Source organism: Sorex fumeus, unplaced genomic scaffold (genome assembly GCF_029834395.1).
Source record: "Sorex fumeus unplaced genomic scaffold, SorFum_2.1 ptg000061l, whole genome shotgun sequence".
Classification (NCBI taxonomy): domain Eukaryota; kingdom Metazoa; phylum Chordata; class Mammalia; order Eulipotyphla; family Soricidae; genus Sorex; species Sorex fumeus.
This window is the reverse complement of record NW_026606118.1, coordinates 14,818,597-14,840,120: the sequence shown is the minus strand read 5'-3', so window position 1 is coordinate 14,840,120 and position 21,524 is coordinate 14,818,597. Positions and strand designations below refer to the sequence as shown.

The following is a 21,524-nucleotide window of genomic DNA, read 5'->3' as shown; positions in this document are numbered from 1 at the left end:
CCAGCTCATCGACAGGCGACAGACGGTTCCGACTCCCTCGCTCCCACTTTACATGTACGAAATCAGCAGACTCTTCAGAAACACACCCACCATTTCAAAAAGAAGACGGACCAGCTTCTCGGACTCTCCCCGGTACTTGGATGTCAGAGTGGACGATGAGACATTGAAGAAGGTTGTCTTGCACTCGGTAGCTACTGCTTTAGCAAGCAGCGTCTTTCCCGTGCCGGGAGGGCCAACCATCAGCACTCCCTGTCGGGAACAGAACCGCATAAGCCAAGGACTTCTATCTGTCATGGTTCTAATTCACAAAAATTCCATTACTAAGTGTCAAATTTCGAACAACTTACATGTACTATTAAGACGAATGAAAGGTGAATAGATAACAACGATAGTTAATCACAAATTTACTTTTTTCATTAGGAAAGGTAGCTATAAAAAAAAGATAGCTATGGATTTTTAAAATTTGGAACTTGAGACAGGAAAAAATCAGTATTAATATTGCTACAATAGTAACATATCTTAACAGAGGCACCATCAGTATCTGAATATATTTCCTGCTAGGTTTTTTTGCTGAAATTTTTTAACACAGCTGACCTGGAAGTATTCCTATAATATTGTATTCTGCTTATCATTTAATATCAGTTGTAAGAATAAGTACACGTAGCCACTTTTTTTTTCAAATCCAAGAAGAGTTTTTAATAGTCTTTTTTCAGATTAGCCTGCAGCTTTAAAAATGTATTCAGACCTTGGAGAGTGAGGGGGTTCATTGGTGATGGGGTGGTGCTGGAGTATGTGCATGAGAAACCATTATTAACTGCATTAGAGACTACAGAATCTCAATAAAAAATCATTTTTAAATTTCAGTAAGAAACATTAAACTGTTAACTAGATTTAAAACCTGTATTTGGGGCTAGGGCGATAGTACAGCAGGTAAGACACCTGCCTTACATGTAGCCAACCTGGGTTCAATCCTGGGCACCCCATTGTAGTAAGTTCCCTGACCAGCATGAGGAGTGCCCTGAGCACAGAGCCAGGAGGAAGCCCTGAGCATAGCCCCATGGACCCAAACCCCCTCCCCCACCACCAATTTTTTTTTTTCATAGGCGGAGAAATCCCTCCTGGGCTGGAGTACATGCTTTGCATTGTGTACGAGGCAAGCACCCTACCCACAATACCCTCTCACTCTCCCAAGTCTGAATACTTTTTTTTTTCTTTTTGGGTCACACCCAGCAATGCTCAGGAGTTACTCCTGGCTCTGCACTCAGGAATTACTCCTGATGGTGCTCGGGGGACCATATGGGATGCTGGGAATCAAACTTGGGCTGACTTCGTGCAAGGGAATGCCCTACCTGCTATGCTATCACTCTAGCCCCTTGAATTTTTTTTTTTTTTTTTTGCTTTTTGTGTCACACCCCCCAATGCACAGGGGTTACTCCTGGCTCTGCACTCAAGAATTACTCTTGGCAAAAAAAAAAAAAAAAAAGAATTACTCTTGGCGGTGCTGAGGGGACCATATGGGATGCTGGGAATCAAACCCAGGGTGGCCGCATGCAAGGCAAATGCCCTACCACTGTGCTATCACTCCAGCCCCTTGAATACATTTTTCCCCTCTTTTTATTTATTTTAAGCTTATTTTATTTTTTTTAAATTTTTATTAGTGAGACACCATGAGGTACTTGAATACATTTTTAAAGTCACAGGCTAACCTGAAGATTAGTTCCCACAGTACCACTGAGCACGACCTCTGAGCACCAAGCTGGGAGTAGGCCCTGAACATAGCCAGGCGTGATCCAAAAACCAAAACTGCCCAGTAGATACAGAGATTGTCTCATTAATTCCTTCTGTTTGTGTCTTGTCTTGGGGTCAAAACCAGCAGAGCTCAGGAGCTTCTCGACTTCGTGTGTAGGGGAATGCCAGGGTGCCAGGAACTGAACCCAGGACGCACAAAGCATGTGCTCGAACCTACTGTGCTATCTCTGGTGGCCAGTAATTCCATAAAAACACTACGAGTTAAAGGCGACAGGTTCTTCAATGTAACACGTAACATGGACTACTATTTTTTTTTTTTTTGCCACAGCATGGTGCTAAGGGATCACTCCTGGCAGGGTTCAAGGAACTGTATGTGGTGCCAGGGACTAAATCCAGGTCAGTTGTGTACAAGGCAAGCACCCTATCCTCTATACTATCACTCCACCCCAAATACAGTATTTTTTGGTATTACATAATCAGTTCATATTTGCAACTACAAGTTCATTCTATATCTACTCTTGTTATTTGATATTTCAGGACTCATGTCATACTTATATACTTATTTCTTATTCTTGGCCATGCAATAGATTTTGGTTTCAACAAAATTCTGAACAAATTTATACACTTTTAAAATTTAAAACATAGTGACTTTAAGTTAAAATTTTAATTCAACCAACTCATTTTTTTTTCTCTCCTGTTATCAGGTGTTCCTTACTGCTCCCACTTTGACAGTGCAAAAATAATGTAGTAATAGTCGTAAACATTCTGAGAAACTTACTTTCCATGGTCTCCTAATGCCCTTAAAAAATTCTGGCATCCACATTGGTAACACCACTGCTTCTTTAAGCAACTTTTTAGCGTCTACTAAATCTGCAATATCATCCCTGGAGGGGAAAAGAAAATGTGATCATCAATGTCTTTGACTATTTAACATGAGGCAGTCCTTCTTGAAACTCACGGAGGGCAGGTGGCTCTAGAGTGCTGACAGAAACCCAAGGCCACCCCTCCCTACCCCCCACGAGTGATGCAGTGCATGGCGGGGAGGTCTGCCATACTAGCCAGCACACTTCAGGAATTCATCACCACCTTCAATTCCTGGCACCACAGACTGCAGCGAGAGAAGAGACTGCTGCTCTACTCATCAGTATTAACGTGCCATTTCATTCTAAACTCCTGCTGTTATGATACCCATTCCGGAAACTTCAGAGTGAAGAAAGAGCCATTTTTCTTTTAAGCTAGAAATAACTTAAAGGACATAAAGTACCAACAGTTGCAATGTTGTTTCTTTGCAATACTGGTCCCCAGATCAATTAGAAAGTAATGTTAAGGGGCCTGAGGGATAGTACACTGGGTAAGGCATTGGCCTTGAACAGTCATCCAGGTTCAATCCCCAGCATCCCATATGGACTCCCGGGCACTGACAAGAGTAATTCCTGAGTCCAGAGTCAGGAGTAAACCCTAAGCATCTCCAGGTGTTCCCCAAAACCAAAGCCAACAACAACAACAAAAAAAAAAAAAAACAAAAACCAAAAAAACAAAAAGAACACCAACCAAACAAAAAAAGTAACCACTGAGATTAAAAAGTATCATAGGGATTACTATCATGGGGATTACACAGGGATTACTAATATCTTAGGTATTACTATAAAGTCATTTCCTACCACTACAACATAGTACTACTGGTAAATGTAGCTTTTTTAACTTATGAAAATGTTTACTGATAAGTATCAAATACTAATAAAACTTTTGTTGTTGTTTTGAGGCCATACCCAGCAGTGATGCTCTGGGTTAACTTCCGCCTCTATGCTCAGGGATCACTCCTGGCAGGGCTTAGGGGACCTTATGGGGTTCCAGGCACTGCCAGCAGACTCAGGTCAGCTACGTGCAAGGCAAACGCCATTCCCCCTGTTCCATCTCTCTGACACCCCTCCAAAAAAATTTTTTAAGTTACCAAAACATACCTAAAAGTCATCAAGATTTTGACAAAAAGTATACAATGAAACGGCGTTAAGGAGAGGGAATCTTCCCAAATCGTGATGGTGTTACTGTACTTTGATTAAATGATAAAGCTGAAACTAGTACTCTGTTGCTTCACTTTCTGAGTACAGGTAGTGGTGCTCAGGCCTACTCCTGGCGCTGTGCTCAGGGTGCAGATGCCAAGGGCAGTGGTGCTCAGGTCCACTCCTGGCGCTGTACTCGGGGACCAGAAGAACTGCTGAGAACTGAACAGAGGTCAGGTGCGTACAAGGCAGAGACCTTAGGATCCGTACTGTCCTCAGCCCACTCTCTTATTAAATAAAGGTATCACCTACCGGACACCTACTTCTCAGAAGCAACACACTGCACGAAATCAGTACTTTGGGCCAGGCAGAGAACCTAAAGGGTCTGCATGTAGGAAGTCTGGCCTCGACCCCCAGTACTTCATCATATCCCAAATACAGCCATGCGGGGCCTGAGCAACACCCAGTGTGAAACCAAATAGAACACACAAGAAACTAGTGCCTATCCCCCAGGAGAGATGTTCCCCAAAAGACGATAAAATGTTATTTGATTTCCCATTCTGTATGTGAATTTCTATTTAAAATAATGTATTCATTTTACTAATCTCAAACCAAAAGAAATCTGTACAACCTACACCAAAGTAAAACCCTTTTTTTTTTATTGCGGAGGGTGGGAGGGTGGGGGGGCTGGGGGGGGGAACAAGGGCAACAGAACGAGGGCAACACCAGGCAGTGCTCAGGGCTCACTCCTGGCAGCAGCTGGGTCAGACCAGAGCTCAGAGCCAGCAAGGCGAGCTGTACTATCCTCTAGCATCAACGTGAAGTTTTTCCTATGTGTCAAGTTCTTTCTGTATGTACTCTGGGCCCGCCCCAAAATGAATCTTTTTAGTATATGCTCACATTTGCTTCGTTTTCTGCCTGAGAAAAGCATCATCAGACCAAATTATTCTGCTATTAATGTAACTTACCATCGAACATTGGGATTCTGAGAAATTATATCTCTTTCCAAAGCTTCTACTAAGTCTTTATCGTACCCAGTACTATCAAATTTATTTGTCTCTGGTTCTGTCACTGCAGCAGGTGATTTGTTCTACATTGGGAGAAAAAAAACCAAACATGAACTTTTATTACATATTTGCTTACTTATATTTTTCATGTTGCAGTACCAGAGCTAAAACTCAGTCCTACACATGCAAGGCAAGGAGTCTACTGCTGAATTATACCCCTGACGCTAAAAAGAGCTTCTGAACAATGAAAAATTATATTTTGTTTCTGTAAGTAAAAGCAAAACTTGGACTCAAAGGCCACACAGCAGTATAGCAGGTAAGGCTCCTGCCTTGTACACGGCCAACCTGGGTTCAATCCCCAGTACCCCAAAGAGTTTCCCCAGTCCTGCCAGGAGTGATTCCTGAGCACAGATCCAGGAGTAAGACCTGTACACCACCAGATATGGCCCAAAAGCCAAAAATAAAATAAAATGATTATGCATACAAACTGGTTAGTCAGAATAAAATTATACTAAAATTAGCTGTAATCTCTAGTGAATGTATGGCATTTATCTTCATTTTTATATATTGTCATTTTGCTGTAAGAAAAGTTTTATCTTCATCTTCCCCTTAAATTTCATCATTGGAGATTTATATTTTATTTCATGAATTAACAGGATTACTATCTGGACCAGAGATAGAACAGTGGAAAATGCTTTATATGCTGTCGACCTGGATTCACGCCCCAGCACCCCTTATGGTCTTCCGGGGGGCGGGGGGGGGTTAGGGGAAACAGAGGGAAAAGGGAGAGGGAGAAGGAAAGGAGGGAGAGAGTGAGGGAGAGGAGAGAAAGAGAAAGAGAGGGAGGGAGGGAGGGAGGGAGGGAGGGAGGGAGGGAGGGAGGGGCAGGGAACCTGGGGACACTGGTGCTGGGAAATGTACACTGGTGGAGGGGTGGGTGTTGAAACACTGTATGACTGAAACCTAATCATGAACAGCTTTTTAAGGGTCTATCTCACTGATTCAATAAAAAAAAAAAAAGAAGTGATCTCTGAGCACAGAGCCCAGGCTGAGGCCTGAGCACTGCCAGGTGTGACCCAACAACAAAAACAAAGAACCGTGCATTGCCAAGGGGATAAGGGGACAGCTCAAGGGCTGAAGCCCTAACAAAACTGGAGTCCAATCTTTGAAAGAACTTGAAGGAGAGATTGATACCCTGCTTATAAAGACTTAGATGGACAGAGACTATATTCTGCCAATTACAACTTTGTTTCCCTGATTTGCAGGGATCATGGTATTTACAACAACCCAAATAAGCTACCCCTCCTTTTCCACAGCACAGTCAAAAGGTGTGCCTACTGTTTACTAGCTTCCTGTTCCCCAATTTTTTTTTGTTTTGTTTTTATTAGTGAAACACCATGAGGTACAGTTATAGACTTACAAATTTTTGTGCTTGGGTTTCAGTTATACAATGATCCAGTACCCATCCCTCCACCAGCGCCCATCTGCCACCACCACGGGTCCCAGCATCCCTCCCACCCCCCGTACCCCCCCATCCCACCCTGCCTCTATGGCAGGGCATTCCCCCTTGTTCTCTCTCTCTTCTTTTGGGTCCTGTATTTTGCAAGAGAGGCATTGCGTGCCAATCATGTTTGGTTAGTCTACTTTCAGCATGCTTCTCCCACCCTGGGAGGATCCTCACAACACCCTTTATTTGGTGCTTCCTTCTATATCTGAGCTTCCTTTTCACCTAACACATGTGGCTGGCCTTCAAGTCATGGAGCAAAATTCCTGGTACTAATCTCAGCCACTCCTGGGTGTTAGTCTCCCACTTTGTTGCTTTATGTTCCCCAGATGAATACAATCTTTCTGTGTCTATCCCGCTCTTTCTGGCTCATTTCGCTTAACACGGTACTTTCCATGTAGTACCACTTGTATGTAAATTTCATGACTTCATCTTTTCTAACAGCTACATAGTACTCCATTGTTCCCCAATTTTTTAATTTAATTTTATTTTGGGATAACACTGGCAGTGCTCAGGGTTTACTCCTGGCCCTGCTCTCGGATCATTCATGCATGGCCAGGCACCCAAGATCATATGTGGTGCCAGGAATCGAATCTGGGTTGGCTGCATGGAAAGCAAGTGCCCTACCTAGTGTGCTATCTCTTCAGCCACTCAATTTCTATTTGTTTAAACTGGGTCTTCAAATAATCAGTTTTTAAATCTCTAAATTTTATTAATAAAAGGAAACTTTTCTGATGGAAAGTTTTCTTCATAATAATTTTTTTTTTCTTCTTGGGTCATACCCAGCAATGCACAGAGGTTACTCCTGCCTGTGCACTCAGGAATTACTCCTGGCAGTGCTCGGGGGACCACATGGCATGCTGGGAATAAAACCTGGGTCGGCCGTGTACAAGGCAAACACCCTACCCACTCCAGCCTCTCTTCATAATAATTTACATGCTTAAGAGTAAACTAATACAGGGGCTGGAGCGATAGCACAGCGGGTAGGGCATTTGCCTTGCACACAGCCAACCCAGGTTCGATTCCCAGCATCCCATATGGTCCCCTGAGCACCGCCAAGAGTAATTCCTGAGTGCATGAGCCAGGAGCAACCCCTGTGCATCTCCGGGTGTGACCCCCAAAGCAAAACAAAAACAAAACAAAACAAATTGTTAATAATTTACTTTAGGATAATATTGAATTGTGAGATAGCTAAGAGAAAGTGAATTAAGTTCAGTGATAAAAGATAATTTAGGTCCTTACTTCAAATTCAAGTATGTAATCTGGAATTTTTGTTGGTCTGGGAGTAAAATTCATGAGGTCTGGGAATAAAATTCATGAGGTTTTTCCCCCTACTTTACTTAAACCCTGGTTTAAAGCTGTTGTGATGATTTGTTACAGGCATTCAATATTCCAATTCCAACCCCACCCCGCCTGCCACCTGCCCTCCACAACTGTCCACATTTTCCCAACCATCCCTCAAGCCTAGCAGGCACACAATAATTTGTTTTTTTGTTTTGTTTTGTTTTTTATTTTTTTATTTTTATTTTTTAATAATTTGTTTTATATTGCTTACTACCACTAACTGGCTGATGGAATGATCAAAAAATCCTTCAGTAACAGAAAACTTGTCAGAATTGCTGTATCTCACCATAAGGACATTAAGTCCCTGTCTGAGGGTTTACTAAGCTGTTGTTGCTAGTCGAGCCTTCGGTGTTAATGTTTTTGTTGACTGAGCTTAGTTGCAAGGAGAACATGGCAGCCAAAGAACAAGTATACAAAATGGATTATTTTCTCCCTTGGTCTCCTACATGGCCTTTGCTGAAAACGTGCCCAGACAACAGAGAAAAGGGGCAGGAGAAGTGGTCCTTCGTAGGAGCTTGCCGCTGTGGGGGAAGGTGAGTAAGGACCACTACGATAACGCTAAGGGACATGGTCACTCTGAACTAGAACTGGGTGCTGGAAGGAGGTACAGTGAGGCGCATGACTCCCTGGCAGGGACAGTGCTGCAAGCCACAGTGCCTAAAACTGAAAAAGGAAAAGGGGGAAGTGCCGGCATTGAGGCAGGGGGTGAGGATGGGAGTTGGGGGAAACTGGAGACCCTGGTGGAGGGAGGGGTGGCCACTGGTAAAGGGATTGTTACTTGATCACTGTAGGCCTAAAACTAAACCACGAATTATTTTGTAACATGGTGATCTACGGTAATTTAATACATTAAGCACTGTAGCACTGTCCTCCCGTTGTTCATCGATTTGCTCAAGCGAGCACCAGTAACGTCTCCATTGTGAGACTTGTTGCTACTGTGTTTGGCATATCGAATACGCCACGGGGAGCTTGCCAGGATCTGCCATGCGGGGGGGATACTCCCGGTAGCTTGCCGGGCTCTCCGAGAGGCATATGAAATAACATACAGGTAAGAATTAGCAGATGTAAAAATAAGTAAATAAAAGGTGAAAAAGAGTAACTTTACAGTAGAGAAGCCTAACAGATACGACCTTAACCAAACTATGCAATTTATAATGAGAAACTAGAACAAATATACGTCCTGTGCCCTTTGAGGTTGGACAGATAGCTCAGTGGGTAGGGTGCTGCACATGATCAAGTCACGCTTGATCCCCAGCACCCTTTATAGTACCCCTACCCCACCAGGAAAAATCCGAGTACAGATCCAGGAGTAAGCCTAAGCACTGCCCCTTCCCTGCAAAATTTTCAAAATCCTGTTCTTCTTTTGAAAAAAACAAAAACCTCCCTTTGGTGGTATTCCCACCAAAAATGTTTACAAGGCAATAGACAAACTCAAATTAAAACTCCAAAATAGCCTATATTCGTTTAAAATACTATAGGAAAAAAAAGACAATAGTTCAAGAACTGATCACATAAAAAGAAACTAAATATGGCAAGTAAATGCAACTAAATGTGAATCTGTATTGGCTCCTGGCATGATCAGATGGGAGGAGAGAAAATAAAAATCTGTCATTACTGCGATAATTATTGAAACTTTATTAAAAAAAAATCTAAGGATTAGATCAGTGCTTTTTAAAGTTTTCCACTTGCAAGCCCTTTCACCCAAGAAATGCAACTCAGGCAAGAGCTGCCAGAAATACCTCAGATTCAGCACGCATTTGATCTGGTGCTAATTTTTGGTCATTGTGTATTCAGAAACTTTTTACTGCTGCCAATTTCTCATGACCTCCACATTCAGTTATGCAATCCCATAAGGTCTTGACCAATCATTAAGCTTTGGATTAGATGACTACTAAGTTGACAATGTAAAATTCAGAACTTTTAAAAATTTGTATAAAGGAATTGTCCCGGTGCTCACAATATATATCAAGTCTTTGAGAGTAAAGGGATGTTAATTCTAAGCTTACTCTCAATGCTTCAGGGAAAAAAATAGGCAGAGGTTAAATGATAATTAAAGGAGACAAAATATTAACCACTGGTAAAAATGGGTAAAATATACATGGGAAGTCTTTATGTCATTCCTACAACCTGTTTCCAAGTATGTAATCATATTAAGATGTGAAGTTACAAAAAACAACCAAAATTATCTGTTGAATACTAAGTGAGAAAAAAAATCTAAGCCTAGGTGGAGAATGACTACTATTCATTTATGGAAAGGCAGTTTGTGGGGCTTTGGGGGGAAGGGGCTTTGGGGAAATACCTGGTGGTGCCGAGGAGTTTCACCTGGTTCTATGCTAGGGATCAATTCCAAAGGGACTCAGGAGACCAAGTAGTGACGGGGGACAGAAGCCAGGGCAGGCCCCAGGAAGGCAGGTATGCACTCCAGTCTACTGAGCTGTATCTTGAGCCCAAGTGGCACTTTCAATACCTAAAAACACTTTAAATATGTGTGTGTAGTCTTCCTTTTTTGGTTTTGAGGTCACATCCAATGATGCCCCTGGCTCTGCACTCAGGATCACGCCCGGCAGTGCTAGGGACTAGGGACACCATATGGGATGCTGAGGACAGAACCCGGATTGGCATACAAGACAAGCGCCCTATCTGCAGCCCCCAAGTACAGTTTTGATTTTTAATGTTAATAAGCATCTTCAATTATGAAAGCCAACTGACCTTCTCCTCTCTTCCTTTATTCTGCTCCTTCTTTTCTCGACAACGAACAGCTTTCCCTCTGTCATTGTGAAGATTGTGCGCAGATGGACGGTGAACTCTGGCAGCTGTACTGGGACGGTTACTGTGGGGCTTGGGGTCATTGTACTGAGGAGACTGGCGTTTCCTCGGTCCTGGTGAGGGTCTAAGCAAACACAAGATCACTGAAATCATAATGAGCTCCTAGAGGTGGCTCGAATCAACAAATACACATAATGACCAAGTTATAGCTTATGAACGGAAGCCAAGACAACAGCTGAAATTAAGACAGGACTGAATAAAGGTCACTGAAATCTAAGATCTAATGCTTATATATATTTTTGTTTTACCCAGCTGTGCTTACTTGTGGTGGGGCTCAGGGACTGAACCAAGTCGACGCACGTAAGGCAAGTGTCTGACTCGCTGAACTGTCTCTCTGACCCTAAAACTTAAATTTGAGGGACTGGAGAGATGGTACGCAGGTAACGTGCTTTTGCCTTACACACATTAAACCCATGGTTCCATTCCTTGCACCCCATAAGGTCTCCCAAGACCTACCTGGACTGATCCCTGAGCACAGGAACAAGCCATGAACACCACCAGGGTGCTTAAAAAACAAACAAACAAGAAAAAGAGCAGTAACACAGCAGGTAGGTTGTTTGCCTTGCACATGGCCAACCTGGGCTCAATGTCAGGCATCCCATATGGTCCCCTGAGCACTGCCAGGAGTAATTCCTGAGTGCACAGCCAGGAGTAACCCCTGAGCACTGCTGGGTGTGACCCAAAAAAGCCAAAACCCAAAAAATTTTGACAAAGCTATCTGTGCTAACTTAATGAGAAATGAACACACTATGGTTATAATGGTATAAATAATGAAGACAAGTCAACTTTTGTTTTAAGAAAAAATGTTGCATTTTGTATACCCTGGTGCCAGGAACGGAACCTTCCTGTAAGCAGAGTATGTGCTCCAGCCTTTGCCACTATCTCCCTGATTCCAGTCTGATTGGCAATTTGGGGTGGGGGTTGAGGTCGGGGGAGCAGTAGGGTGGGGCTCTATCCACCGGTGGTGCTAGAAGTACAGGAATTACAGCAGAGTCAGCACCTGAACCCTGCACTCCCTCCCCAGGATGGCCGGAGCTTCAGTGACATCAGTAACATTGATTGCTAAGGGCAATGAGATGGGCTGAGATGCGGTCAGATGAGTACAGTTTGTGAAGACAGAATGTCAAGAAGACGGCCCGATAACTGGGACTGACCAGAAGATAATCATCTCAACACGCTGCTCATCCCTGACCCGGCTCACTGCTCTGCACACTGAAAACACAACAAAAAGCACTCAGCCACGCCCGCTAGTTAAGAAGACAGAAAAAGGAGAAGTATTTTTGCATTCTCTGGAATTCTGCTTAGGAGGCCTCTCCCATACTATGGAAGCCTTACTGCACTTTTCATCTTCTACCCTTTTCTTTGCTTTTGGGGTCACACCCGGCGATACACAGGAGTTACTCCTGGCTCTACACACAGGAATTACCCCTGGCAGTGCTCAGGGGACCATATGGGATGCTGGGAATCAAACCCGGGTTGGCTGTGTGCAAGGCAAACGCCCTACCTGCTGTGCTATTTCTCCAGCCCCCATCTTCTACCCTTTTAAACAGAATTTCTTCTTTTTTGAAACAGTAAATGTTGTCTCCAGCTTCCAATTTTGGCTGCCTGAAGAGGAAAATCTGAATGTGCTGCAACAACGTAACTTTTACTAATTGTTCATTTACTATCAACAGATAACAAGAAGCTAGAGAAACAGAGCAAAGGAAAAACTTAAAATTGAGGAGCAGGGAAGTGACTCAGTGATAAAACACTTGCCTTGCAAGTATGAGCAACTGGGTTCAATTGCCAGTACCATGTGATTCCCAAAGCATCACTAGGAGTGAGTGACCCAAGAGCACCAAACTTGGAGTAGTCCACACGCATTACCAAGTATAGCCCCAAAACAACAAATTGTTGTTCTGAGAGCTTTATCCCCCCCCCACCCCCCCAATTAAAAAGCATGCTTTTTCAATGTAGCAACGTATAGCCGCTGATCCGAATTCTGTAACAGCTTGAGAATCACTGTTTTCATCTAAACTCCTGCAATGTACCTATGAGAATGAAGACTAGAAAAGTAGGATTTTTCCCAAGGCTACAGACAGAGGTGAGAGAGCAGTAGCCCAGGTATTTCCTTTCCCAGTCCCTTGCTCGCAGACTCCATTAGATAAGGGGGGCTCCTCTACTTTTAAGCCATCTGAGTTGCTTTTAAGTCATTTCCACCTAATAACTAATTTACAGAAATGGGTCCTAGTCAAACAATATGAAACTTAGAGAATTAGAAAGGGCACTCAGTAAAGTTTCTATGGGTCACTGGTCCTCTTAGTAACAGGCAATGCCATCAGTTTCCTATGCTAAACTGTTTTCTTTCAAAGATTACCACCAGGAAGGGATGTGCATTGAAACACTGTATGCCTGAAACTGAATCATGAATAACTTTGTAATTTCACAGGTGACTAAATTAAAAAACAAAACAAAAACCTCCAACACTGCTACTGGAGAGATTGTATAGTGAGTAGGGTGCTTGCATTGCTAAACCAGGTTAGATTGCAGGCCCCACGTATGATCCCCTGAGCACAGAGCCAGGAATAAGCCCAACTATGTGTGGCCTCCCCCCATTCAAAAAAAAAAAAATCCTCCACTTGGGCCTGCGATAATACAGGGGTGGTTAAAGTACTTGCCTCCCAATTAGCCAAGCCTCGTGGGTCCTTGGCACTGCATATGATCCTATGAGAACCACCAGGCATGACTCCTGAACACCAAGCACTACCGGATGTGGCCCCCACAGCCCCCCCAGATAAGTAAAAGGTCTCCATTTACCTTCGTTCAACAGGGACAGGCAAGGACCAGACCTCTCCCTCGGAAGCTGGGAGCTCATGCTGGGCGGCTTTCAGGGGCGTGTTGTCCAGTTTGAAGCTCTCGAGTGTTTTCATGATATCTTTAACATGTTTAGCTTCCACATTTATCTCCTGCCAAACCTGGTTTCAAAGGGGAATACAACTCTTAAAATGTCTTTAAATCAAATCACCACCAAGATCATGGGCCATTTATTAAAGATATTAGAAACCTCCATTTCCTAATGGTCTGTCAGTAAACCATACCCACATATACTGTTAATATTTAAATAATGGTTTCAATTAATTACCTTCAATTGAAAATCAGTTCTGATAAAATGGGCAGTTACATCATTCACTTAAGGTTCTTCTCAAAGTTGCATAACAAACAAAAAAGTCTACTGTAATGTTCAAATTTAATAAAATAACATGGCTTTAAATTGTGCAGATTGATGGTTTTTATCCTATTTACTTGACTGTCAAAATGCTGATCAAAAGCCATTAATGGTTAGCCAACCAGTTTGAAAGGTTTGGTTTCAGTGTCTAAGTTCACATACAACTAAGATTATTTTTTTTTTAAAAATACTCTTCAGGTGCTGGAGCCATAGCACAGCAGGTAGGGCATTTGCCTTGCACACGGCGACCCAGGTTCGATCCCCAGCATCCCATATGGTCCTCCAAGCACCGCCAGGAGTAATCTGAGTGCAGAGCCAGGCCGGGTGTGACCCAAAAAAAGCAAAAAAATAAAACAAGTAAACAAAAAATAAAAAAATATAAAAGTGTACTCTTCACTCTGGGTTGTAGAGATAATACAGCAGGTAAGGTGAAGTCTTAAAACATGGCTGACCTGGGTTCGATCCCTGCCATCACACACGCTTCCCTAAACACCACCGGGGGTAATACCAGAGCACCAAGCCAGGAGTAAGCCCTGAGCAACACTGGGTATGGTGGAAAAACCCAACATATATCTGTTTAAACCCTACCCAGTTCAGTGCTGGGGGATACTACTTGAGGTGCTTGGGGAAATGGGGTCCCAAGTGGTGGCAGGAATCAAGCCTAGTACCTCACGTAAGCAAGGAAAGCGCTCTACCACTGAGCCATATCCCTGGCCTCCTAGCATCACTCATTTCAAAATGTACATATATTGGGCCAGAGATAGTATAGCTCTTGGCTTGCAAAAGCTGACACTGATTGAGTTTTTTTGTCTGTTTTGTTTTTTGTCTTGTTTTGTTTTGTTTGGGGCAAGTGTCCCATCTGACAATGGTCAGGGGACCATATGGGATGCCAGGGATCATACTTCAGTCAGCTGTGTACAAGGACCTGCCCTACTCACTGTAAAATCACTCCAGCCCCACCCCAAATTTTTTAATTAAAAAAAGTTTTTTAAGTTGGCCTTAGAATTCTAAGTCATTACAAATCTTTCAGTGAAAATTCAGGGCTCCTTAAGAAAAAGAAAATTTTTTCTTTCTTAAGGGCTAAGCAATAGCACAGCAGGTAGGGCATTTGCCTTGCATGCGGCAGATCCGGGTTTGATCCCCCAGTACCCCATATGTTCCCGAGTCCCGCCAGAAGAGAACAGAGTTAGGAGTAAGCCCTGAGTACCACTGGGTGTGGCCCAGAAACAAAGAGCAAAAACACAAAGAATCATCGGCTTTGCAGAGGAAAACTCGGCAAATGGTTGAGTTCAAAAGAGGATCATTTTCTCTTTAAAGAAGATCAAAGGAAAAAATGAAAGACTAACAAAGAAGTTCAGTAAAATCTGAGGGATAATATTCTACTTAGCATACCAGCTCAAGACGACTATCAATTTCTTTCTTTGTTCTGGGGTCACATCCAGTGGTGCTCAGGGCTTGCTACTCCTGCTTCAGTGATCAGGAGTGATGCCTGGCAGTGCTCATATTCGGTGCTGGGGATTTGAACCAGGGACTGACACACATAAGGCCAGTGCCTTCCCTCCTTCATTACTGCCCTCCGACCCAAGATTATTAATTTCTGGAACATTTCTTTCCTCAGTGACATAGGTGAACCTTGTTACAAATGCCCCTTTCAATTGGGTCAGACCTAAAAGTCCACCTGTCAATTTCTATAGGTCCCGAGCGAGGCTGACAGATCAAAGGGCTGGAACATGGATGGTTTGTATCTCAATCCCCAAATCCAAACCCCAGCTCCCACACACTTAGTATACGAGCAGCACTGGGAAAAACAGTGCAGCCCTGAGCACTAATGTTCCAATCCCAGGTAGCTCCCAGCCCCGATTCTCCTGAATAACACCACATGGCTGGACTACGCACTTACCAGCCTGGCCCAGTTGGCCAAGAGTCTTGGAGTGGCCTCCAGGTCCCCTGAGCATTGCTTGGGAGCCCTCCAATTCCCCCAAAGTTCCTACTGCTCCCCAGTGACTGAAGTTCCCAAACGAATTCAAATATGGTTTGCTTGATAATGTTCCACAGAAAAGATGGTACCTGTGAGATTCAAGTGCCTCTTAAGTTTCAACATGGTTTCATAAAACCAACTCAAAGGGCATGGTACCGCCAACAGGTCAACCTGTACCTGTAGGGAAAGTGCATCAGGCTTCAGGCTTTCTGAGACCTCAAAATCTCAAAATTGCTGCTGTGCCTTTGGCCGGACCCCAACAACTCAGGACCAAGTTTATCAAGAAATTAAAAGGCCAAAAGTTAGGTATGCGGGAGCCATGACCACAAACCACCTCCACCTCAGCTATACAAGCTCATTTACTGGCCTTATTTCAGAGACCCACAGATAAATCTCTGTGGGTGTTTGATCATTGTACAGCTGAATCTCAAACATGAAAGCTTTGTAACTGTATCTCTTGTGATTCAATTAAAAAAAAAAACCTCCATTTTTAGGAAAAAATTATTTTTTTATACCATTTGGGTCACATCCAGAAATGTTCAGGGGTTACTCCTGACTCTGCATTTAGGAATTACCCCTGTCAGTGCTCAGGGGACCATATGGGATGCCAGGGATCAAACCTAGGTATGGTGCATGTGAGGGAAACACTTTACCTGCTGTACTATCTCTCCAGCCCAAACCGTTTTTTTTTTAACCTATTAAATTCCAACAATTAGAATAGCACTGTAGCACTGTCCTCCTGTTGTTCATCGATTTGCTCAAGCAGGCACGAGTAACGTCTCACAACAAATTGTGAGACTTGTTGTTACTGTTTTTTGGCATATCGAATATGTCACAGGTAGCTTGCCAGGCTTTGCTGTGCGGGCGAGATACTCTCAGTAGCTTGCTGGGCTCTCCGAGAGGGGCAGAGGAATCGAACCCACGTCGGCTGCATGCAAGGCAAATGCCCTACCCCGCTGTCCTATCGCTCCAGCTAGCAATTAGAATAACTGACACAATTAGAATAAAACTGACACAAATTCATAATGCCAATGGTGAATGCATACAGACTAACACAATAACAAGAAAACAAATTTCAAGTAATATCATATATAAATCCAGGTAATAAACACTCTAAACACTCTAAACTCTAAACTTCAAAAAGTACGTACAATCTATTGAAATTCACTTCTGAGCTTTTAAACCATAAAATATGCAACCATGATTCTCACCTGTTGCCACTTCTGCTGGAGGTATGTGTCTTTGACTGAGTATAGATACTTGTTCATCTGATCAAGTACTCCCTGATAGTAGACCATGGCGGAGTCATAGTTTCCCAGCAATGCATATTCACGAGCTAATTTCACATTCTCACTGATCATAAGGAGACTCATGCTCACCTAAAAGCTGAAACAAAAATAAAAATGTTTTCATATTATGTATTTTTCAAAATTAATGACTACAGTACAAAGTTGGTGTGTTGGGGTGTGGGTTGTGTGTGTGTGGCGGGGAGTGTTCTGGGAAACACCTGGCAATGCTGCGTCCTCTCCCAGCTCTGTGCTCAAAGGCCACTCCCAGCAGTGCTTGAAGGATCCAATGCTGGGCCTATACTGAGCTATCCACCAACCCAGGATCGTATACCCAGTACCACTTACGGTTCACAAGGGCCACTCCTGAGCAGAGACAAGAAAAAGGAAGGAATAGCAGGATGGAGAGGCAGGGCAGGGAAAGATAGGGAGTAAAGAAAAAGGACTTCAAACAAAGACCTATTTGGGGGGGGGGTCACACCCAACTTTGCTCAGGACTTACTCCTGGTTCTGTGCTCAAGGATCATTCCTAGTAGGAAGCATATGGGGGTCGGGGACCACCCAGGTTAGGCCGCGAGCAAGGCAAGCACTTTCCGTGCTGTATTAAGGCTCCATACAGCATTTGTGAGTCCTTGGGTTCAATCCCAGCACTGACAATAGCAACAGAGAATATATCCTTATCATTACCTAATTACATTGGAGTTACCTGGTGTAACAGCTGAAAATCCTTAAGAAATTAATAGAGTTAAAGAAAAACCAATAAGCCGAGTTCTAATCACCATGAACTACAAACACTACCTATTGATTTGATTACTAAAACACACATGAAATAATATTGTAAAAAAACTTAAGACAAGGCCAGAGCGATAGTACAGCTGGTAGGGCACCTTACAGGTGGCCAACCTGGGTTCAATCCCCACCACCATGAGGAGTAATTTCTGAGTGCAGAGCCAGGAGTAACCCCTGATCATCACCAGGTGTAATCCAAAATGCAAAACAAAACAAAACAAAACAAAAAAAGCCCTTAAGACTCTTGGTTATAGAGTCTGTTAAAAACCATCTGCAGTATCCTTTTTTATATTCCCTAATAAAGCCATACTTTTGCTTACATAGTAGTAATGTCTTATTTTAGTTAACAACTAAATTCATTTAAGCCAAGTGAGATGCAACACAAAATTAATTATATTTTAATTAAATATTAAAAGCACTACCCACAACTTTTCCTTTGCACATTTAATAAATATGTGTCAATACTATTTATTTACAAAAAGACAACTTTGTAGTTTTTTTCTCCTCTAGGATTAAGGAGAACTAATCAAGGATACAGAAAAACAACAGGTTACAGATTCAAATACGAATTCTCTTCCAAAATAACAAATATGGGGTCTTCTCTACCATACACCTATAAAGAATACCTTGTACACTTAATTTTTTTATTTTTTTATTTTTTTTTGCTTTTTGGGTCACACCTGACGATGCACAAGGGTTACTCCTGGCTCTGTACTCAGGAGTTACTCCTGGCGGTGCTCGGAGGACCATTTGGGATGCTGGGAATCGAACCCGGGTCGGCCACGTGCAAGGCAAACGACCTACCCGCTGTGCTATCTCTCCAGCCCCACACTTAATTTTTTTTTTACATAATTATAGACTGAGCTCCACCTAAATATTTCAAAAGCATCTACCTACTTAAAAGGAATTGCACTAAAGACAAAAAAAAGTCAGACCTTGAAATCCTTGAAGTTTAGGCATGGGAGGGATATCATAGTATTTATTCTAAGAGGAAACAAGCATAGATTATAAGACACAGATCCCAAAGTCAGCACCATTTGCTGAAAAAAACCTGCAACACTGAGATTTATAAAAACAAAAGTAAAGCTCAGTATTGCATTTTCCTGAAGGCGTTTCAGTACTAAATGTGTAAAACGAGTTCCAGAGACAGCTTAAAGGGCAGGATGATGAGCGAAGGTCCCGGTTCATGCCAGGAAGCTCTCCTGAATACCAGTCCTGCTCAGTTTGGGAGGCCCAAAAGAAACAGAAAATGAAACAAAACAATGGTGCAGAACATTGTCAAGTAATTTTTAGTATGTTCGTCACTGGGATATAAAGCAACCATAACGCTAAGGCAGTCACCCATGAGTATGAATAAGCACAATAAATGAGTGACTAGTGACCCATTAGAGCATAGCACACATTTTTTTAATCTTAGAATCACCAAATCTCGGTATGATAAGTATTCGAGTACCAGAGAGTTATGGCTCTAAAAAAGCATCAAAATGAAACCTGCTCAGGGGCTGGAGCCATAGCACAGCGGGTAGGGCGTTTGTCTTGCACACGGCCGACCCGGGTTCGATCCCCAGCATCCCATATGGTCCCCCGAGCACCGCCAGGAGTAATTCCTGAATGAGGAGCCAGGAGTAACCCCTGTGCATCGCTGGGTGTGACTCAAAAAGAAAAAAAAAGAAAAAGAAACCTGCTCAGGAAAAAAAAAATAGGTGGGGAGGAGGGGGAAACCACTAATGTTTACTATGAGTTTTGCCAAACTTTCCGTTTACCTTAAACAAAACAAAAATAATCAGTGATTAGAACAGCTGAAATATAATACAACAGGAACAGCACAGAGAGAAAAACCGCATTTGTCTTGCAGTAGGCTGACCTGGGTGCAATGCCCGTATGGTCCCCCGAGCCCCACCAGAGTAATTCTGAGTCAGGAATACGCCCTGTGCATCGGTGGGTGTAGCCCCCAAACTCCCCCCCCCAAAAAAAAACTTGAAAAAAGAAAGAAAAAAAAAAAGACAAGCAATCCAAACATAAACGAATCACAAGGTGTCAGTAAACACAAGCAAAACCAACGTGGCTTGACGCTAACAGTCACGGCACGGATTGGACGTTCACTCTCTTTTGACCCTCGCAAGAAAAGCAACCAACGAGCACGCACAAAGCCGCCACGCCAGCTGGCAGAAAATCCACCCGTCCTGAATCCCGTGGGTGCTAAACGTCTCTGGCCCTCCCTGTCGGAACCGAGAGGCCGGTTTCAAACAAGACGTGGAAGTCGTTTCGTCCCCCCACATCTTGTTCGACTGCAGAGTGCGCGCGCTCGGCGGCGTCGCTGTAAATTGCAAAAAAGTTTGTTTGGGGGGCGGGAACCGAGCCGCTCTGGAGTCTTAGGAAAAGACTGATTTTTTAATTATATTTAAAAAATTTTTTTAATTTTTTACATTTTTTAAAAAATTTTTTCTAAGACCCCATCCACGAGGTTACGGAGAGGGACCCGCAGCGGAGGTTGCTCTCTGCTACTCTTTTCCCCGTGCGAGAAGCGATCTGTGTCACCGGAGCCACCGGAGCCGCGGGCTAGGGTGGAGTGGGGGTGGGGGCTTCACCGGGGGGGGGGGGGGACCCACAAGGCCGGTGTGTCCCTCCTCCCACCCCTGAGTTCCCGCACCGTGGCTCTGGGGAACCACAGTCCCAGCCCCGGCGGCGCGACCGCGACCGACAGTGCAGCGGGGAGGGAGCTCGGCCCTGCCCACGGCGGGCGAGCCGGGTTCGACCCCCGAGATCCCAGGCGGTTCCCCCACCCCCACCCTGGGAGAGATCCCTGAGCGCTGCGGGGCCAAGGAGTCAGCCCCGCTGACCAAAAGCAAAAAAAAGAAAAAAAAAGAAAAGCAAAAAAAAAAAAAAAACCCACCTGAAGTCGCTGCGTGGCCCTCGGGGACCCTCCCCCACCCCCTTCCAACGTTCACCCCTAACTCCGACACTCCGCGCCAACAAGACTAGAAACGAGGGTTGCCAGCGCGCCCCCCAGTCCCTCGCAGCAGCGACCACCCGCGAAGCACAAAGGCGCGTCCCCGGGTGCCCAGCGGCTCCCCGGCCACCACGTCGCGTCCAGCTGCACCCCAGAGCCGACGCTTTCCGCGGGGAGGGGGATGGGGTGGGGTGGAGAGAAGGGCTTGGGGGGCGCGGGCGTGCGCGGAGGTGCCGGGAGACCCCGAAGATGAAGAAGAGGAGGAAGGAGGAGGAGAGGAGGAGGGCCCGGGCCCGGGGAAGGGAGGGAGCCCGGGGAGGCCGGGCTGCTCGGGGAGGTCGGAGCGTCGCCGCCCGCCCGGCCCACAGCGCCCAGAGAGAGCAGCTCGGGGGGTCGGGAGCCCACTCACCCGCGGCGGGCCAGGCGCGGCTCGGGAAACGGGCCACCGCCAGCGACGCGGAGACGGGGGTGGGGGCCCGGCCTGGCCCTGCGAGGTGCTCACGGCCCCGCGCCACTGGCGGCTCCGAGCCGGGCGCAGACCCCCGGCGCCGCTTCCGTCCAGCTGGAATTTGAAGGCAAACGCCGCCAGGGTCTCACTTCCGGAGCCGGCGACGGCTGGATCAGCGACTCGGGCGCACGCGGAGCGACGCCCCCGGGCGCGAGCACGCAGGGCGGCGTGCGCGTGCCCGACGCCGGGGCGCCGGCGGAGCTGCGGGGCGGGGCCGGGAGGGCGGGGAGAGGCGGGGCCTAGAAGGCAGGGTGGGAACTGTCGGGGTGGGGCGTGTCTGGGGGCGGGGCCCCGAGGGCCGGGGCGGGGCTGGAGGGGTGGGGCGCGGCGGACTGGCACGCCTGCGCACATCGGGCCTCTTCCCAAACTGAGCCCAAC

At 45.0% G+C, this 21,524-nt stretch overlaps 1 protein-coding gene across 2 annotated transcripts in view; it reads right to left on the bottom strand.

Annotated features, from left to right (window-relative positions):
* Positions 1-21,201, bottom strand: part of KATNA1 (katanin catalytic subunit A1) — a 32,931-nt gene extending 11,730 nt beyond the window's left edge. The window contains exons 1-7 of one of the 2 annotated variants that reach the window (XM_056126025.1): positions 21,048-21,201; positions 16,825-16,999; positions 13,227-13,384; positions 10,314-10,494; positions 4,718-4,839; positions 2,528-2,633; positions 91-249 (exon numbers count right to left, since the gene is read on the bottom strand). In XM_056126025.1, coding sequence (XP_055982000.1) covers positions 91-249; positions 2,528-2,633; positions 4,718-4,839; positions 10,314-10,494; positions 13,227-13,384; positions 16,825-16,986 — 888 coding nt within the window. In that variant the 5' untranslated portion in view covers positions 16,987-16,999; positions 21,048-21,201. The remainder of the gene's footprint in view (positions 1-90; positions 250-2,527; positions 2,634-4,717; positions 4,840-10,313; positions 10,495-13,226; positions 13,385-16,824; positions 17,000-21,047) is intronic. The other variant, XM_056126024.1, reaches the window with a different exon arrangement.
* Between the last annotated feature and the right edge of the window lie 323 nt (positions 21,202-21,524).